We start from the raw sequence: 21,399 nt of genomic DNA, 5'->3' as shown, positions 1-21,399 counted from the left end.
AGCCTGTAAAGCAGGTGGCTGTGTAACTCTCAGCATAGTGCATTTATCACAAGGCGAATGAAAGACACATCTCCGGATGGAAAATGACTAATAAATTGAAAGGCCTGTCAATATGACTCTTGATTTATGGTCTTCTGTCATGGTAAGCACTGTAGCATCTATGAGATCTCTTAAATTACATGATCACTTGTCACAAGGTCTCTCTTCTCCTTAATGTGGAAACCAAGTGTTCCTTTTTGTAGGACACAAGTGTCAGCTTATTGCTTAAATGTTCATGCTGCATTGTTTATACTAGGAAAGGGCCAAGAAATGCACTTTGCATTTGAACATAACAGAATGGGATTGTGTGATGTTTTTCAGACTCATTTATACAGGAAAATTTGCCAGCCTAGGTTTGGTGGAATAGGTATCTCCCTGTATGCTCTCTTGAAGATACAGCAGATCTTTTTCCAGTTTAGTTCAAATCCTTTCCAAAAAGCCACATGCATTAAGTTAAAAAAGCAACTTAAGCTCCAGCACAGAATATTGTCTTGAGGAATCACACCGTTTCCCACTAGGAGAAACTCTTATCTCTTCTTGGAATTTATCCCACAGGATCGCTTGTCCTTAGGACAGCTCTGTCTGCTGCTCAGGAAATTTTTATACTGAATAAAGCCCGACTGCAGCACTGGTGAGTCAGAGACCAGTATGAGAGCTCTGTCATTGCTAAGTTAATTCCTCCATAGCTCTATAGTAATTACTGTTAATGATGTCAGCAAACCCTTTCTTCTTCTTTTTTTTTCCAGCTAGGAAGTCATCTGCTTTATATTATGAATGCTATGGTACATTGAAAGTGATGGGAAGTCAACTTTCTAATTTAAATAACCTATGCTTGGGCATGACCAGAACATCTGAATTCACATACAATGAATCCATCCTACACTGCTGCCCAAAGAGCTATTATCTAGCAGCTGAGTGCTGGAGAAGAACTAATCCTGTTAATCCTTTGAGAAAAATTCCCAGTAGGTGGTTTCTCCACTCAACAGTGTGCCCAATGATAGCAACAGAGGAATGTGCAAACAGCATTTTTGGCACAAAATGTCAGACTTGAGATCCTCCCCTCTGTGGTGAGTGTCCTATTTGTTGAATGCATCCTCTCTGGCCCTGAACAATGGCTGAGGTTCAATGGAAGGACCACAGGAGAGGTGCCCTAACACGTACCCTGACTTAGGAAACTATTCGCAAGTTGCACACCAGAACCTCCTACTTCTCTTGTGTTTTTTAATGACAGCAAATACCACTGCAGTGCTTTGGGTTCTGTGCATTATGAGATGTGCTTGTATTTCACCTACTAGTCCAGGCTGCTCAGGTCATGCACATACAAGGACAGGCAATTTGTGAACCCTTGATGAATGTGAAAATCAACAGCAACCTAGAAGTTTAAACTTGAGAAGTCAGGTATTAAATCTAATCCTTGATAAAAAGGGGCAAGATAAAAAAAAAAGTTCAAGTCAGACGTTGTTTCATTATTCACTGAAGGTACAGGTATGCCAAATTCAAACAATAAATACCAGCCAGCAGTCCCAGAAAACACAAATTCCCACTCTTAATTAAGCATGTGAGCAGACTCACTGGCATCAGTGGTTCGTCCCAAGCATCTTTTAGTTTAGTTTGCTAGATATCCCTGTGACACTGAAACAAGAAAACAAAATTGTTTTTCAAAACAGGTGAGTTACAATAAGGTAAATATAAAAAGATGAGGGAGGTGCATGTTGCATAACTCCAGATTAAGGAAAACACAGAAGAAAAAAAGGAGATGTTGAAGAATTTCCAATGAATAATTTTACTTTTGTATTTCCAAGAGTGTTCTAAAACCACTGGTCAGAAAACAACTCTACCAGATTTAGTAGGAAGCCCACAGTTTCCCAAATCACAGTGTTTTATGGCAGAACTCTAAATACAAGTGGGTGAAGAAGTTAAACACCTTATAGCATTCTGTAATAATTAGGGGCTCTCTGAGTACCTCATTAATCATGTACTGGATTGTCCAGGCACTTTGGAGAATGAGGGTAAGGGAAAATACAATTTTGCCAGTATTAAAGAAACCTGCCAACCTTTTAGTTAAGAAGCTCCTATTACTGTAAACATTGCAGTGCACACTTAACATTTAGGAAGAGACAGACCTTTGAATAGAGAAGGTCTTTCTTCGACCAAGTTGTGTTAGAAGCAGTGTTGACAGAGACATAATATTGAATGAATAAACTGAAAGTATAACTGAATTCTAGACTAAAGCTGAAGATACCTCCCTCTGCATTTACTCTTGTTGCTTTTCTCCTCTGGCGTCAATGCCCCCTATGCTAGGCAGAAACAGAACAGGAAAGCTGGATGTCTGTTTCTTCACCTTCTTAGAATAAATAATAAGTTTTATATAAAGTGTGTATCAGATGTTTCCATTTATCATAGTACTAATACATACACATTAGTAAGAAACATTTATCATTGCACGGCCTCCTTCCCTGTAAACTATATTCATATGTATCTTCTCTAAACAGACCTGATGAAGGTTGTTTTGAGCTGTTTCTGTAGATGCTCAAGAGTTGAGGGCATCAGACAGCAGCCTTGCCAAAAAATGTTTATGTGCTGACAAAGCTGTCAAACACTGTGGACAGATGTTCAGTAATTACTCTCTGACTCCTCTGTGCAAGTTTACATGCACAGCATACATATTCAGTCCATGTTGCAGGTCAAACTGCATTTTGATAAACATCTTGATAATTTTTTTCCATATCCCATTTTTTAGACTCTGAGGTCCCAAAACATAACACGGATCTTACTTCTTTTTCTTGTGATAGCTGTTCCTGGAAAAGCTTCCAGCGTTTCTGGCGGTGGGTCTCCCATTTCTCCAGCTGAGGGACCAAATTCTCCTGCCACTCCTCTTTCAGAAGCTCACATTCTCTTACAGAGAGGCCGGTCACCACTGGCAGGGTCTGAAGAAACAGCTCTGTCACCAACTCTTCTAAAGCATGGGAAGCTTTAGAGTACAGCTCCTAAGAGAGAGACAAAGATGGACAGAGAGACAGAGGTGACAAAGTGAAACCTGAGACCTTTGGAGCTGTTTCAGTATGTCTCCATGATGCCAGTGAGGGAACCATGTGAATACACTGAGCCAGTGACTGACCCCCGGAGCTAAAATCCAATGCCACTAACCCTTGAGTCAAAAAAACAGGCTTTGTACATGAAACAACTTCAAATGTTTTGGTTCAAGGCACACAAGGCACTTAAAATGCAACCACAGCATGAGCACATGAGACCCTGAATCCTAACTGTTGCTCACATGCAACTGCAGTATAAAGAACATCTTGTTTTACTGGCTACGATGATGTGTTATAAAAATGATTATTTTGAAAGCTGCTGTGGAAACAACCCAGTGTAGCACAGCACCTCAGACACATTTTCACAGGTGCTGATAGGAAATGAAGAAAGAAGGAAGAGCAAAAAGGGACAGTATGGCTTTTAGTTAGACAAAAATGACATATGCCATGGCAATAGTTGGTACTTCAAAATATGACATTCTTCAGTGCCTGAAGAATAGAATTATTCAAATTCATCCTGATGCAGAACAGTTTCAAGCCTAGGAAAACAAACATCTTCTGTGGTTTTAATAAAACTAGTCCCATATGAGCAATTTTCAATGGCTGAGGCTGTTTCACTTACAAGAAGTGTTTGGGAGATTTAGTCAGATCCAAGCTAAAAACTCTGTTCTAATTTCACTGTCAAATACACAGTGGTGATAGGAGCTGTGTTGGCAAACTTGTTAGAATTTAATTCCTGGGGAGAAGGAGTAGGGGCAGATAGCTTTCCCCAGCTGAAAAGAGAAAATAAAACCACATTGGAAAGGTCATGTGGATACTGCAGTACTTCAGCAGTATGAAGAACTATTTTTGTGTGAGATCCACATGATCTTACCAGTCCAAAAATCTTTATTGCCTAACTGGGCTTTTTTCATTATAATCAGCGTTAACTCTCCTGAAAACACTTAGATTTCTTTCTTTTCTTTAAAACACAGATAATATTTTGAAAACTCCTTTAGGCATCTCTGTTACAAGTCATCTTCTAGCTGTTGCCTTCCTTTAAATACAGGTTTAATTACAATTTATTAGGTGATCAAAATCTAGAACTTCTCAGTAGAAACACAGAGATATTTATCTAGATGTCAAATACGTTTGTCTGCAGCTCATAGACATGAAAAGTCTAGTGGACTTGTTTTTTTTGGGGGGTATAAACTGCTATAATGTACTATTATGTAAGAGTCCATTCCAACTGCTAGATGTTGAATCATAAAACAGAAAATAATATTAAAAAGAGATAAAAACCCCCCACGAAACCCCCAAAACAGGATGTTAAATTGTGAAGTCAAGAATGCAGAAATAAAGAAAGATCAGAACTTAGGTTGCATGTGAATTATAATTCTGTGCCCCTATGATGATAAATTTGGGGTTTGTGTACTGTTTCTACTGGACCTTTATCTGTTCCATGTTTAGGTTTAAGAGTATCCTTTGAACAGATTGATTTCATAAAAATACTTAGTATTTCTCATTTATTATAAAATATACAAGCTGTGCACTGAATACTAAATTATTATTTTTCTCCTATGATCCCTCTAGGATGCTAATCACCATATTAATTAGCTGTTTCACAAACAATAAATAGCTTAACAGCTCCCTGCTGTAACCTCTTCTTATGGATAAAATTGAGGCACGATACTATAAAACATGTTCACTACACCTTTGAGATGAGTTGTCTTGATTCCTTCCACTCTCTCACCTGTTTAAAGCAGGCAGGAATTTCAGAATCCAGCTTCCACTGGCTTTCTTTAACCTTAAAGTGTTCTGAATTCTTGCAAAATGGGCTATGGTTTTCTGAAACTGGGCATTGGGCGTAAGTATGAGAATTAGCAGTCGAAGACTCAACAATTGGATATCTCATTTCTGATAACTCTTCTCCCACTTCTAGCGATTACTCACAATCTGGACATGACAGTATCACTGGTGTAGCATTTGCTACGCAGGTGCATTCTATGCTGAAGGATTGATTTCCCCTGCTCCTCAATTTTTATAGTCCCTGTTACAACTAAAGGCAGGGTTTATAGCATCCTAATCATCTATGTAGTTGTGGGCCTGGCCTACCTTGGCAAAAGCAATGCAAAATGAATTTCCTCTTCCACTGCTATTTATTTTAGAATTCAAGTTTCCAAGTTCTCAGATTTAACATAAACTCAAAGATCCTATGTTTCTATCGTATTCCATACAACATTTAAAGAAAAATTGCTCTATCTCAGTAAACCATCTCTTCTCTGAGCTTTACCAGCCTTTCAGGACAAGTTAATTCTCCTGCCTTTACTGGGTGTTCAGTGATATAAGGATTTATATTGAGTCTGAAATAGTTCATAAGCAGTCTAGAGGAGTCTGTGGCATTTCTATTGCAATCTCAAAAGATCTCAGGCAGGGTGTTAAGGAAGTCTATTCTTAAACAATGACAGCTAAATCCCTTTGGAACACATTTAGCTGTAGAACTGATAGCATTTCCCTGACATGCTCACAGCTCTGTATTATTATTTACTAGGAAATATTTTGCACAGAACATAAAGATGGTATTTTGTAACTTGTTGTTGTGCTATTTTGTTCAAAGATCCAGTGAACAGAGTTCTGTCTGTATTCTCTGCAGCTTCAAATTATACTGTATACTTGCCTTTGGCACTACCACAGTGGGTACACAGTTACTCAGGAAAAATGTGACTAGGTCCTGTTCCCACAAAATTACTTACCTATATCACCTCATTAACATGATGGGCCAAATTCTATGGACATCAGAGCCCAGGCAGTCCTTGCATGCCAGACCCTAACAGGACAGAATGCTGTACCCACAGGCCATACCACAGGGAGGATACAATGGCCACGCTGTTTAATGCAGCACTTGAAAAAGCACAGTGAAATGGCCTTTCAAAATTTGGTAGGGGAAATACAAGTCTACATTTAGGAAGGATTACAGATGCGATTGAATTCTACCCAAGCAACTCAAGCTAACGAAATAGTTCAAAACTATTTGTACTCTAAGGAATGTACTTGATCTCAAAAAGCAATAAAGTCTGTCCGTGAGCAGGGACGGCAAACTACATATTATAAAAGTTATTTTGCACAGGAAAAAAAGGAAAACCATTACAAAATCCTATACTGCTTCCAGGATCTTATTTTTGGACAAGAACCCCTACAAAATATTTCTTACAAGCTTCCTGATATGCCATCTCTTGTTTTTAGAGCTTTGACTTAATGAAATTTATTCAAATTGATTCCATTAATAGAATAGCTGATTGCAGTGAATGAATGAACCTGTTTGTAGTACCTGGCAGTCAACCTCAAAGCTTTTAAAAAAATCCCCAGAGAAATTCATCAAGCATAAAGAAATACCACAGGGTATGAGCAGAAATAAAATGGGCTCAGATTAAAATGCTGAGTGCATCTGAATTACAAACAAGGCAATAAATATATAATTTTGTCAAAAACCAGGGGAAATACACAGCTTATCAGATTCCACTCAAACACAAAAAACAATATTAATGCTCCCCGTTCAAACCTAAATGATAAAAAGGTTCCTACATGTAGATGAGAATAAAGCGAATAGTGAAATTGTGAAGCAGGAAAATGCATTTAGAAAGGCTGCAGTTTATTTTACATGCCAGCCAATAAGTAGTATGTGTTATCTCAAAGAGGCAACTGCACAGTTATTTGTTAACTTGTGACACAAAATCATTTCATTGAAGAACTTAAAATATCTGATCAAAGCTGTAGAACACTCTTGCATGTGCCTCTAGAAGCTCAGTGGCTAGCACACTTGTTTAGGAGGTAAGAGACTCATCTCTCAACCCATATTGTATCCTCCTAAGGACAGAGATTCAATACTCAGATCATGCATCCCTAAATACACCAAAAATTTTTGGACATCAGACACCCATACCACTGGCCACTAGAAGATACATCACATACATTCAGAAGATACACTCACACTAAATGGGGAAAAGCTGATTGAGTGTATTTCTTTATTCCACATGAAGAATTCTGGAATGCCAACTGGAGAATGAAAACACTACCCTGCTTTTAAGCCCCCTAACATTAATAAAACACAATGACACTGAAGCTGTCCTTAGCACAAGGTAATAAAAAAGCCCCACTGCTTGATTTCCATGCATTTAAAATGGAGGTTTATTGAAATTTCAGTCATTGTAATTTTGCCCCCGTACTGGTCCTTGATTTCTTCAGGAGGCAATTTCACTCTCCTCTTTCTGTTCTCCCTTTTTACAAATATGCCTTTGTAGACAAGGTTATGTCCTTTACTAGATCTAACTATTAACAAATTTTGAATCCATACAGAGGTAAAATAAATTTTCTTATGTAGTAAGGCAAGAAGAAAACTTCAGAACGAAGGCTCTCGCTATCAGACATCTTGTATCAGCTTTGATTGAAATGACCAGATAAAATTCAATAGTGGCCAAATCCAGCACTAGAATGAGCTCGCATGGTAAGTGTTCACAGATTTAATCTATCAGATGATGTTGTCTTTCAGCCTTTTTGGGTTAGTCGTGGGGCTTAAAAACTTTAAAAGTGAGGCAGAGGTGTCTTGACAAGGATTTCCACCTGTAACAAACTCTAGGTGATTCACCTTGAAAAGACGCTAGCTCTTGGTACCCAAAAATGCAGTCCACTGTATGAAAAGCATCCCTGACCACATCTCATGGTAATGAAATTAAATAAGGAAAGTAATGAAAGAGTAACTCTCTGAGAACCTGCACTTTTTGTCAAAAACATTTTTTCACCCTTTTATTAACAAAGGAAAAAATCAAATACTTTCTTCAACCTCACATTCATGTGTACCCATTCATAGAATATTTATTGCCTTCCCCATTGATAACTTAATAGCTTTTAATCTAAATTCCTGTGCCTTTCATTCCTGTGTCAAGTCAAATGAAACAACATTCTGGTGAACTGCTATCAGCAAAGGGGAATTACAAATGACAATAAATTGTGGTTTTATGGGTTTGAAGCTAAGACTGAGGAAAAAGAACTATCTTACCATGCACTATGTAATTCCTAGCTGTTAATTGATTTCCTTGGTGCAATCTGCATGTCTGTTTTCTTAATAATGAGCTGTTAACCACCAACTTCTTTTCATTTCTCCTTTCCTTACTGAAATATGTGGATAGTTCACAAAAAAAAAAAAAAAAAGAAGAGGGAAAAGATTAAAGCTTGGTGAATATCTGGTGTGCTAAACTTGAGATAGACTTGCAAGGAGATAGCCATTATTCTTTTCAAGAGATCATGAGAAACAGAACAGGACATAATGGGGCAGGGGTGGGTGCTGTGTTTTGGCTGCCATGTAAAAGAAAGTTCTGGTAAAAACTTTGCAATCGAAAAGTTATCCAAGCCGGTATAAAACTGTTACTGCAGCACAACATCCCTTGTATGTGGGATAACTCTGCAGACTGTGTTCATGAAAATATTAGGCTGAGCCATTCAACTAGCTCTTCACAATTCTTCCTTCAGTTATTACATACTATGACAATCAAAATCATTCCTCAACATGCACTTCAAAAATTGGCTATGGAGCCTGTGTCGAGACAGACTATTCACCTACTGCGCGCTATTCCAATCCACTAGTGTGGCTGAAAAGTCCTACACTATCCTCCAAATATAACTCATTCATTCACTTCAGGCATCAGCAGCTTCCATTGACCTTGGTTAAATCATTTTAATTGATTTATTCATGTGTACACAAAACAAACCTACTCAATTATTCTGTGCAAATACAGTCAGCTTCCAGATCATTGAATTTTTACATATTTATTCATCAATTTGGATAATTCTTTGATGCACTGTAGCACTACAGTCTTTCATAGTGCTAGAGGGTTATATTAATCTATCTTGATGAACTCACAATCTGTTCAAAAGGGAAGAAAATATAAAAATTAAAAAGGCATAGAAATTTGAGAAGGGCTTATATGAACATCATGAGAGTAAGGTTAGGATCTTCTTTCACAAAGGAGTGCCACTTAAAGGTGACATCTTCTCTTCTGTCCTCAGGATACTCATTGGTTTCCTATTTGGTCACATCGTGACCTTTTCCATATTTTTGAACATCACCTCTTGCATCGAGATCATCTTTCAATTTACTCATGAAACTAAGTGCATTAGGCTAGCTGCCCTGCTTGCTTATACCAGGACAAACCAAGGTAGCTGTGGAAATGTCAAGTTGTTCTAGTGCACAACTGACAGAGGAACTCTTTATCAGATAGAAACCTTTATTACATAGAGGACCTTGCCAGGTCCTTTTTCTTGAAGAAAACCCCAGTGCAATAGCCTTCAAATATAGCAGCCAAGGACCATGAACTAAGGGTGATGGCAAGGCACTTGGGCTTCTGTGCTTGGTTGAGCGAGTTTTTAAGGAGTGCAACCCTTGGGAATTTTGTACTGGCTGTCTTCCTAGAGGATTTATTCAGCTCTGTCTACAGTGCAAGCTTTGATACAGTACTTAAATGTGGGTGGATGGTCTTGAAAGCTGATATAGAATGGAGGCAGCTGTATGCTCCAAGACAGTTGCTTTGAAAGCTGCTCTTGGCAGAAGGCGTGCCTGAGAATGGGACCTTGTTCTGTAAGACCTAACTTCAGCTCACTGGATATCACACATCTCTCTAACACTGTGCTGTTACAGTACATGAACTTACTGGATATTACTCAAAATGGTCATCTGTCTGATTCAACATGGCTGTTTTTTACTTGGATATTGGTGTTTATCTTATAAATTGCAATACTGACGGACGAAATTCTTGACCATGGAAAAAACACCACCACGCTGAATTCCCCTTCTGGTTTGGGTTCTGCTGCCATTAATCTGAAAAGTGTGTTGTGATCTACTCCAGTTCTGGGGGTTTCCAACCAGAGTCAAGATGGCAATGGGTACAGAAGCAGGAACTTGTCGGGAACCAAAAATCCTGTGAGTACTGGACAATACTAGATTGTTCAGCCCAGAAGAAATATGTTATTTCTTTAATCCTTGGCCAATAGAGAGTATGAGCTACTTGGAAGAGGGGGCATATAAGATGCTATTGCTAAATCTTGGTTATGGAGAAATTGGGATTGAGATAACACTTTGCTTCCTCTTGAATTTAGGTAATTAGCTCCTACTAAGACATCTCAGTTTTATTTCCCTTAAATGCAACAGCTATTTGACCTCTGTGTGTATGAAAGAATAAGTACGTTGTGCAGTTTTCCAAGGCTAATTTTCATTTGCAACAAAATAAAAAATGGACTGAACTCTTAAATCTTTAATTACTTCTAGTTCTTTCCACTCTTACTGTGTTTACAAATGTATGAATGCATCTTTTTAAAATTTCTTAAGTCTATCTTTGGATGTCTTATGGACCACAAGCTGAGGAATATTCATCCAAGTATCTGTGGAGTATGCCAGGGTGACTTCAGAGAGTTTCACTCAGTGTTTTCAGTAATATTGCTAAGCTTCCATTTCTACTGGAATAATAAAAAAGCAATAGAATAGACCACTACTACTACTGGTGAATTTGTTTTCTTGCTTTCTAACTTATTTAGTAACACACACTTGCACTCAGGAAATACGGAGATTAAGCGAACAATAGAATGTTTAACCAAATCTTTAATTTAACCTTTTCCTTGCTTGTGGTAGAACAGAAACAGCAGAGCCCAAGCCTTCCAAATGTGAGCAAGCCAAATGACTATCAGTTAAGCTTCACGGAGCGCAGACCTTCTGGAATGACACCACTGAGCTTTGCAGTGTTTGCAGAAGCGCCCAAAACAGCAGGTTCTACAAAGACCCTGGTTCAAACCCAATGGGGACATAGGTCTTGTAGCACAGAGCTGACTTTTGCCATGTGAGGCTCGCTGGTACCTGGATGTTAGTCTAATGTCTGCTTGTTTAGGTCTCCCTGATCTGCAGTCACACCACTGCAATGCGGAGTATCTCAAATCCCTGTTGCCTTCCCACACGTATCTTGCCATCTCCACTGGTAGCAGAACCTTCTCTTTAGCAGAAACCTGGAGCAACTAAGTGAAGGGATAAAGTCCTGCTGCCCAGGGAAAGGGATCTGTTTGTCCAAGCTGCACTTCTGCTCTGAAAGTGTGGTGGAGCAGAGAGAAGTAAAGGCTTTGTGTTTGTGAGATGCACCTCCTTCCCTTAACAGCAAAACTACTTCCGCTTTTATGCCCCAGGTAACAGAAAACAAGTGTAACTACTGCACTTTCCTCAGCTGTAGAAGTCAGAACAGTCCCATTTACCTAAAGTGTGGATATGCTCATCTGTATTTTCTCTTCTTTCTAGCTTCCAAGGTATATTCAAAACCAGCCTCCTCTCTTAAAATAGTCTGTAGTATTCTGTATTTAGTGCTAAGGGGAGAAATTGCAGTTGTTTGTTATGTTCAATACCACAGTAAAAATATTTTATTACAGGAAGAAAGGTGGAAATTAAGATTTGTGGACCCTCATTCAACAGATGCCAGTTGGATCACAGTAGTTGCAGTTTTTCATGTCTGGCAATATTTGTTTGTGTCTAGTCATAAGAGAGCAGTTTTAATATGGAATGTAATGGTTCAGACCTGGGTGAATTGGCAGAGTTCAAGTTTATGCAGTTCTCCTGGCAACCTGGCAATTCTAGAAAAACATAATTTACCCCAACCATTTTTTCTTTAACGGGAAAAGCGGGAAAGTAAACTTAGCTAACAGTGATGAAAGGAATAGGATTTTCAATCTGATCTTTCTGCCACTAAGACAGAATACACAATAAAGGAAACCAATATAATTTCACAAATGAGGTGGAACTGCACAGAGTAAAAAAAAGTTTGGTCTCCAGAGATTTCAAGTGAATAGAGGAAGGGAGTGGAGAAGTTAGTAACTGGACAATGAACTGTGTGCAGTAATATCAGCATATGTGTTGACTTTTCTTATATTAAATAATTTTGCACAATTAATCTACTCTGATTCACTGGCATATCATTCCAAGAATACTTTTCTCTAAAGCAGTAGTTTTTTTCAAATATTCTGTTTTTTGCACTATTACATAAAACAGTGTCCAAACTATTTGTTCTAAATACAGTGCCTTTTTTTTTTAATCAATTGAATTTGAAAAAGTGCATGTGGATGAGTGCTAATTAACACTGCATGCGTATATTATCATTAGGTGATAAGGACCACAAATTTCCACAACATCCTGATCTGGTCATAATTAATCGTGACAAGGATCCTGTTGAGCTGAAAGTGATTAGTTCCAGCCTAATTAAAGGTCACTGCTGACTGCAGTTTTGGGCTTCATCAGATACATCATGCTATCTTATTTCTTCATTACAGACAGAAAATAATTAAAGATGACGCAAAAGCATAAAGCATCATATTTTCCACATCCGTAGCAAAAAGAAGTGTTACGCTATTACTTACACTAAAGATCTGAATCTATTTCAGGGAACTAACTAGAGTAAAAAATAATTCTCTGAGAGGAAAAGAGATGAAAAGACTATTTTTGGAGATGTAGTGAAGTTTACTAAGAATAGTATCATCCTACCATGATGTAGGAGAGATAATTATGCTACACAAATGAAGTCTCCCTCCTGGTAGTAATACCAGATGTTGTGTGCCCTCAATATTATTGTAGCCTTGTCAGCCACCCAGGCAGCACGTTTTGGCAGACCATGCAGGCATTTTCTGACTAATACGAGGTTAAGAAACATGCTACTGTGGAAGATTGTCCATCTTCTGGTTTGCCAACCTAGACTCCTGGAGCTACCATTATCTTTCCTGCAATTCCCCAATCATCTCCAAGGCCTGACACTGTGTAGGGGGGTTAGAGGGTCTTCAAAATTAATTTAACAAATGACATTTATCACCAGAAGTGGCACCTTGTAGAGACTGGCAACAGCCTCTGTGCTCTCGCAGTCATCCTCCTCCTCCAGTTCCCACTGTGCTCGCTGATGTTTTTCTATCAGCTCATGGTAAGCCTAAAAGAAACATAATAGGTATATTTAAGTCTCTGAAAAGGTTTGGATAGCTTCTTGTGATCCTTCCCTTTCCTTCCTTGACACCCTTCCCATATATCCTGCAACAGTAATTGTTTATCTGGAACGTGACTCAGAGGGAAACGAAACTTGCCTTACCACCTTAATTTGAGCATATCCAGTCTTGAGTATAAAACTCCTCAGCCTCAGCAATTTGGGGTTAAATAATATGGACCTATTACTGCAAAACATGTAAAATTATCTGACTGGAAACCTGCTTTACGGCGTATGAGAATCACATCACAGCTGGTACTACGAGGTGCAGAACAGCCATCAGATGTCACCATCAGCCACCTGAGTTACAGCTGTACCACTGTACAGGACTTTTGCACTGGGGTTGGTCACCACGCCCATGGTGGTTACTGAAAGGATGATCTATGACTTGGTCCTGACTTGGTCCTTGAGGGGAGTAATTTTTTTCTTCAAGTGAGGAGTGTGACTGTGGATGTGTTGGCAGGCCCATGGAAGACTGAATTTCACAGACACAGACTATCTCAATTTGTAGACTAATGAGTAGTCATGTACATAAATATTTCATATTTTGATTTAAACTGCCAAGTGTTCTCTTACGCTCCCATGGTAAATATGGCTTTCTTCATTAGGCATATCAGTAGAGCTCATCTAAAGAGCACCACAGTGCTCACAAACTCTTCATGCACAGATCATTCTTGCAGAGGTAGGCTCGAAAATTCACACTTCTCATGGAATCGCAGTTTACGACAGAATTTGACAAGTTAACTGCAATAACGTATCTCCACTGTGGGTAGGCTGAGCCAGACTGGGTTACTGTAACTGGCACTTTATAGTTTGTGTGCTTCACCTCATCATTTCTGTATTCTCTGCCAGTAAAAGACAAAATTAAAATGCTCCTTTTCCAGTGGAAACATAGATGAAGCAGACAGGGACTCTAACCTTTACTGTATTATAAAAAAATCACAGCTGCAGCAATTAAATCAATACCATCCAACTTGTGTTCAGAAGAAACGGATGTGAAGAAAGTTCATTGCAAAATCCACCTTCATAATTGCCAACCACTTAAAATTCAGCAGAAAGGTCAGTTACTGCCAAGACTGCTACCACAGTGGTGTGAGCCCCTTGATGAGGTGTGGGGGGAAAGGCAGAGAAGAAAAGTATTTTTGGTGGTTAAAACTCTGGGTTTATGGTCATGCTTTGGGATCAACTCCTTCACTGCTGAGCTGGCTGTGAAACCATGAAACACGTTTAAAATAGCTCTTCAATGCTGAGGGGATAGTTCTCACAAAATAATTAATGGACTATTTAAGTCAAACCATGGGATCTGTACGTATATACAAATTTTTCTTGTTCTTTAAAGAGGTCTCTGCACTCAAGATCCCATCTGTTCTAGGACAAAAGACTCTCCCACCATGGCAGCAGAAAGGCTTACATTTTTGACTTATAATTTGCACACAGACATTTCATAATACTAAGAGTCAACTGTGTTCTGTCCTGCACCATGAAGTGCAAATTGCCCCAACTTGCTCAGCTTGTCATAAGCAGACTGTTAGTCTACAGTTTAACTAAGTGTACTCGTTAGCTTTCTAAGGTGTACAGAACACAGCATGTCACTGTAGGGAAGAGGTCTTAATACAAAATTTCTCAGCTTTGTTGAATGAACCTGGATGTGTCTGAGACCTGTGACATGTACAAGGAAAATACACTCACAAGTGCTCAGTGGCTACAAAAAGGTGTGCTAGAATTATTTCTCTCAAGTTATAAAAAGCCAAAGATATAAAAAGTGCTCTACTGTTTTAAAGTGCCTGAAACATTTTGTTTTGAAGTGAGGTGTTGCCAGGCAGATGTGCATACAGAACCAGTAACTGCATTATCCAAATCATACAATATAATTAAAGAACGTGGCCCTGCAGTACAAAATTGCGGTGTTAAGATCAATAAATTTTGAGTTTGCTACAGCTGGAATCTGGGTCTTCTCCTAAAGTAATTTTATCTAAGTTATTAAATTTCACCAATATTTTAGTACTTCTGGATGTAACCACTTTCACCTTAAATTATTTCTTTCCATGAAAATTGAGGATTAATTTTTTTCTTTAATTCTTAATAGCTTGGGTCTGCAGTTCTCAGTAGTTATAGAAGTTTTGCACTCTCAGCATTTATAGCTAAGAACTCTGATTTTGTACATTCATTCTGAACAATAACAATAGATCTCTATAGAAAATACAACCAAGAAAAGATTACACTAGCCATTGCACACCATATTAAATTATCAATTGCAAAACTTCTCTAAGGCATCTTGCCAGAGATCATAATGAGTTTTTCCTCTGCTTCTGTGAAATTTGATAGTCTTTTGAGGCTTGGTAACCTCACTCATAGAAAAGCAATTAGATCAACACAAACTATTTTCTTCTGTAATGCAGGCTAGATACTTTCCTGCAGAGATTTTCTGTATTGAAGCAAACATATAGTACCTAAGTAAAAGATGTCTTCTACAAAACATGCAATCTTGCATTAACCCCCTTGGCATTCTCTTCCAGTGCAACAAGACCAACACTGGAGGAAAAGTCTCTAGGCAAGCAAGCCTAGGCAACAGGGGTTCTGACCCTGTCCACCTGTGCTACCGCACATAACTCTCATGAAGACTCAAAATTCCCAGTTTTATGGAACTGGGAGAAATTGGCAGTATATTTGGCCTTAAAGAACAGTGAAAACAAGCTTTTACTTGCTCACCTTGAGAAAATTATGAACATCTTCATTAAGAAAAGTTTTACTAAGGAGACTCTCTTGTTCAGCTTCCTGTCTGTGTTTAAACTCTTCCTTCTTCTTTGCACGGCACTCCAGTCGTTTCAAGATCAGGTCTTTACTTTGCTGCATACATTCTGGAACATAAACCATGAACAATTATGTACCACAACTCCACAGGGAGAAAGCAGCATCTGCTGCTGTCACACAACATAAGCTCATGGAAATCTGTTAGTGAGTGAAATAGACAAGTAATTACCATGCAGGGTTTGAAATTTGCTTCTTACCCTGATGGTCTTTTCAGATGTGAACTCTTAAGTCATTACATGGCACTTAAATCTATCAGGTTTTTGGATTGCTACCATCCTGCACCCTCCCTTTCACTGGTCCTGCTGCTTCTGCTAAGGCAGCGTGTTAGTTCAAAGAAACAGATTCCCCCCTGCAGCCTCCCAAACCTCCCTCCACTGCTTCAGGAAGGTCCAGAAGTGGCTCATTACTTATTTGCAGATATGCAAATGCTGCTGCAAGGACAGGGGCAGTAACCCACCATATGGTGGGGAGAAAAGGTCTAAAGCAGTGCTAGTTTAAACTAGCCTGCACTGGCATGCAGCCATACTAGGCTTCCAAAATGATTTATTCAAGAATCTGCAGCAAAAGTTGTCAAGGTCCCTGTATGAAATACTGAAATATTGAAGTACTGTGAAATATTTGGGACTAAATTCCTTCAACTTTCATCCCCCCTATAGCTCTAAGTGATTTATATATTCATGAGACTATCTGGACCCTGGGCTGCTGAATGGAATTTGTGCTTTTGATGTTCTACCACTACTTCATGTCTCATTGCCTGTCCACCTAAGAAGAATTTTATTCATTTTCCCCACTTGCCCTGCCCCAGAGCAGTACTTCATTCCTGATACATGCAGCTAAAGGGGAATGCAAAAGAATAGTTACCTCTGTCTGCTGTTCTGCCACCACATCAAGCTACTCTGAAAAATTATTTTGTGAGGAAATAAAGGAGCACAGTACTGCAGCACCAAGCATGTTACTTATTCTGCATGCTAGGTTATTGTGCTTATCCACAGACTGAGGATGCACTGACAAAACACTTGAAAGTGCACTGAAAGTACAGGAAAGCCTGTGATAAAAATATCACCTGAATAAGAGTAGCAATGTTTTATTTTTAAACACTACTTGATTCTTTACTACTTCCTGGTTCGTTTCATAGGAGTACAGTCTTGCTGTCTTTGTGCTCTGCTTGAAAATTATAGGTACGATATTTATGAGCTCATAAGAAAAGTCAACAGAAGACTCTATTGGGAAAAATGCTGCACTTCAGATCATTTTTTTTCAAGCACATTTCATTTCTATCTAAAACAAGGAGGTTGATAATGCCCTTCTGCACAGGATGTACTAACTACAATATATAGCTATATGTAACTATAAACACCTACTTTGCATAAAACCAAGGCCCTGACAGAAGTATTTTTGCTTTGGAACAAGAGAAAATTGATAAAAAGGTGCAGAAAGCACCCACAGATTTCTCTTTATGCTTACAGAACGTTAGTGGTTGAACCTACGCAAAGACTATGAAGTAGGCATAACCAGTTTTAGAAGCAAACATCCATGAAATAAAATATATCACTATATACGTGAATTTGTGAGTATCAGCAAACTGTTCACATGGGTAACTGATGTTTTCATAGTGGAGCAGGTTTGTAGCATGGGAATTCCAATCACTTTGTATGACAAAATGACTGGCTCAGTACATGAAGGGAGAGCAGTGGATATCGGCCACCCTGACTTCAGCAAGGTTTTTGACGCAGTCTTTCATCAGATCCTCATACAGAAGAGGATGGGCAAGCAGACAGTGAGATGGACTGAAAAGTCCACCTGGAAGCCAGCGGTGTACCCCAGGTGCCAGTACTGGGTCCAATCATGCTCAATATCTTCATTTGTGACCTGGAGTGCACCTTCAGCAAGCCTGCAGAGGTCAGAAAAGACAGGAGTAGTGGCTGTTACACCACACATGGTTGTGCTTCCATCCACAGGGCCCTTGACAAACTGAAGAAATGGGCTGATGCAAATCTCACGGAGTTCAACATGAAGTGCAAATCCTGCACCTGGGGAGGAACAACCTCAGGCACCAGCACATGCTGAGGACCACCCATCTGGAAAGCAGCTTGGCAGGAAAGGACCTGGGGGTTCTGGTGGACACCCGGTTGAACATAAGCCAGCAATGTGACCTTCCTGCAAAGAAGGGTCACGGTATCCTGGGCTGTATTATGCAAAACATTACCAGAAGGTGGAGGGAAGTGATCCTTCCTCTCCACTCAGCTCTGGCTAGGCCACATCTGGAGTGCTCTGTCCAGTTCTGGTCTTCCCAGTAGAGACATGGAGATACTGGAGAGAGTTCAACAAATGGATACTAACATGATGAAGGGGTTGGAGCATTTCTCCTGTGAGAGAAAGTTGAGAGAGCTAGGGCTATCCAGCCTGGATAAGAGAAGGCTCGGGGGGGATCTTAGCATGTATATAAATATTCGGAGAGAGGGTGCGAAGAAGCAGAGCCAGGCTCTTTTCTGTTATTCTCAAAGAAAGGACCAGAGGCCGTTGCCAGAAACTGAAACACAGGAGGTTCCCTCTGAACATCAGGAAACACTCTTTAATGATGAGGGTGACTGAGCACTGGAACAGGTTGCCCAGGTAGGTTGTGAACTCTCCATCCTTGGAAATGGAAGCTGTCTGGACGTGGTCCTGGGCAACCAACTTTAGCTCACCCTGCCTGAGCAGATGGGGTGCAACACATGACCTCCAGATGTTCCTTCTAACCTGACTCACTCTGTGATGCTGTCAATTGCTGACTGTGAGATATGGCACAATTTATTGACAAGAAGTCCAAAGTGAGCACTGCACCAAGAACATACTGCAACAAGACTGTGCTCATTCTGACAATTCAGTTCACTGAACTATAACTCTAATGCCATTTAGCCACAACAATTTTTTTTAAACATGCCACAGGTAGAAGAAACGGTTCTGGAAATTGTGTGAGAGTAAATTACTTCTCACTATTTTCCTTTTTGCTGAACATTTACTATAATTTTTCATGAATGCTGATGGGAGGCAATGAGCCCTGATACAGCACCTATCAGAAAAGCTGGGGGTATGTTTCTCAACATGTTGGGCATTAGGTAACATGCAAAGTGATACAGGGAGAACCTTAAATCAGTGGATCAGTCAGCTTAGATTATATCAGTCAGCTTAAATTATATTTTCAGATAGGCAATGTGAAGGGGTGTAAAAGGAAGAGGAAAAGACTTAATTTTTAAAGTATTTTACTCTAGCATAGTAAAAGAGAGATTTATGTGAAGAACATAAGCCTTAAAATTATCTTTTTACAAGAGTGATAGCATACGTGCTTTGTGTATCTTTTGGCTTCACATGTTAGCAGGAGATCATAGGGCAGTGTCTTGTGTTACCCACTATCACCACCAATGTCAAGTGCACAGACAGTAAATAGAGAAATATCACAAATACTTGTTACAAATGTGACTCTTCTTCAATATTCAAATTAATGAAATAAGGTATAGATTATGTGAACCGTAGATAAATTCATACTAGTACCTAGAACAAGACATAAAAGGCTTAAAGCCAAAGTTCCCATTCCAAGCATACACCCCTCAGAATAAAACTGTTCTCAGTCAATTCATCAATACCTTTTTAAAACAGGGGCATAGGGATAAAGTCATAATTTTTTAAAATTTTTAATACAATAATGAGAACTCATATCCATATTTATTAAGTCATGAGCTCCAGTTTAAGTACTCACCATTACTGAAATGTGCCAGCTGTTCCCAGAAGGCCTTGTGCAGATCTGTTAGAAGTTCTTCCTTTTGTCGGACTGAAAGATTATTCTTTACAGTTAAATGGTCCAGAATATTTGATACAATAATTAATCTACCCTTGCACTCTTCTGGTATATAGGACTTAAGGGAATCGATCATTTTCACCATAAGCTCCCAGTTGAATAACCTTTCCTGAATGTCCTAAAACAAACATAAAGTCCTGTTTAGAAACCAAGAATCTGTCTTTGGTTGTGCTTTCCTTTCACTGAATTATTCATTCCCAAATCACGCAGTAAACGGCAGAGGCTTCTCAAGACCATGTGAATAACAATCTTCATGTACTTAAATATTTCTGAATATCTTGATCAGTACAGGATAGCAGTGGGTCTATTGCATGTTCACTTGCAAGAGCTAATCTAAAACTGTTGGTGTTTTTCATTATTTGTAGCTGTTGAGAAGACATTTAGTCAGCAAAAGACAAGTTTGCAAAACAAACTTAAATACTCAATGAGAAAAGGACAGAAGAGCAACATGGAAGTCCTGGACCTCTTTTAAAGGTACTATATGGCACAACAGTACAGGCCTTCATTTTGAAATGAGAGTGAGTCTTCATAAGCTGCAATAGGAATTGAGCTTTTTGCAATAAAGCTCAGAGACAACTGTAGTAAGCACTCTATATCCTGAAGCAGGAATGACAGGCTCTGTACACTTACATCATTCTTTCTGTTCAGATTGACTAAATCTCTCTCAACTTTTATTTCTTTTTCTACTTTACCATTGCCCGAAAATCTTGAGATTCACTTAACAAACTTTCTACTGCAATCATCTTCTCGGTCAGATCCATCATTATCTTTGTTGTTTTGGCACTTGAGCATTTTGATTGGTCCAAGAAAGCCTGCTGGGCTTTGTCAGTCTGCTTCCAGAAAGCTTCCATCTGTGGAATATGAATCAAAAAACAACCCATGTTTCCTCATTAATCATCAGGTATTTCATTACAGCAAGAGACATATGAGTCTATGGAGATACAAGTCACTGAGACAACAGACAGCTTTCAGTATTAGTTATAGTGAACAATTTGCAAATAAAAGAGCTTGTTTACTATATGATAATACACTTGGTGGTGAAATAAAGCCAGTAGGTCAATCCTGACATTTTAAAATAACCTTTTAACTTGCTAAGAATTTGTTGTTAGTTCTCCACATATTGCATCTACAAAAACCTGTTATGTTTTTAGTATTAAAGAGAAAAACATAAAAGATAAACTGCAGCTTTTTTTTCTGGGAAGTTTATTTAGCTGTAGGAGCAGGCGTTCCAGTCAAACAACATTTTTTACAAAAAAGGAAAACTGAAAATTGTTACTGTTTTTCACCGTCAAAGCCTTTCATAGCCAGATGCTACATAAGTACTTTATTGACTGCACTGGAATTAAGTACTTTATGCAGTATCAGCAAAGTGTATCTACCCATTTTGATAGATTATCGTATGGGTAGTCTCTAGTTTTAGGCTCTGGTCCCACAAACACTTATGACTGTGGACAATTGAGAATACTCTGTGGTGTTCAACGCAGTTACTAGTACACATAAAGATAAGAAAATTCATCCATAGTCAAAATTTTTATTAAGTATCCATGAGTTTTGGAAAAAAAAAAATCACCTATGGCATTTGTGAGTATGGCAAAAAAACCCCCTTTATATTTTCAAGAGAAGACTGGATTAGTTCAAGGTCCCGATCTATACAAATCTG

At 38.9% G+C, this 21,399-nt stretch overlaps 1 protein-coding gene across 3 annotated transcripts in view; it reads right to left on the bottom strand.

Annotated features, from left to right (window-relative positions):
* Positions 1-21,399, bottom strand: part of EVC (EvC ciliary complex subunit 1) — a 51,342-nt gene that overhangs the window by 17,252 nt on the left and 12,691 nt on the right. For 2 of the 3 annotated variants that reach the window (XM_027736231.2, XM_027736230.2), the window contains exons 8-12: positions 20,432-20,590; positions 19,641-19,857; positions 15,803-15,951; positions 12,944-13,042; positions 2,814-3,026 (exon numbers count right to left, since the gene is read on the bottom strand). In XM_027736231.2, the coding sequence (XP_027592032.1) occupies positions 2,814-3,026; positions 12,944-13,042; positions 15,803-15,951; positions 19,641-19,857; positions 20,432-20,590 (837 nt within the window). The remainder of the gene's footprint in view (positions 1-2,813; positions 3,027-12,943; positions 13,043-15,802; positions 15,952-19,640; positions 19,858-20,431; positions 20,591-21,399) is intronic. The other variant, XM_027736232.2, reaches the window with a different exon arrangement.

The sequence above is a fragment of the Pipra filicauda genome, unplaced genomic scaffold (genome assembly GCF_003945595.2).
Source record: "Pipra filicauda isolate LSUMZ 115617 unplaced genomic scaffold, ASM394559v2 scaffold43_size3849885_pilon, whole genome shotgun sequence".
Lineage (NCBI taxonomy): Eukaryota > Metazoa > Chordata > Aves > Passeriformes > Pipridae > Pipra > Pipra filicauda.
This window is presented reverse-complemented; position numbering and strand designations above follow the sequence as displayed.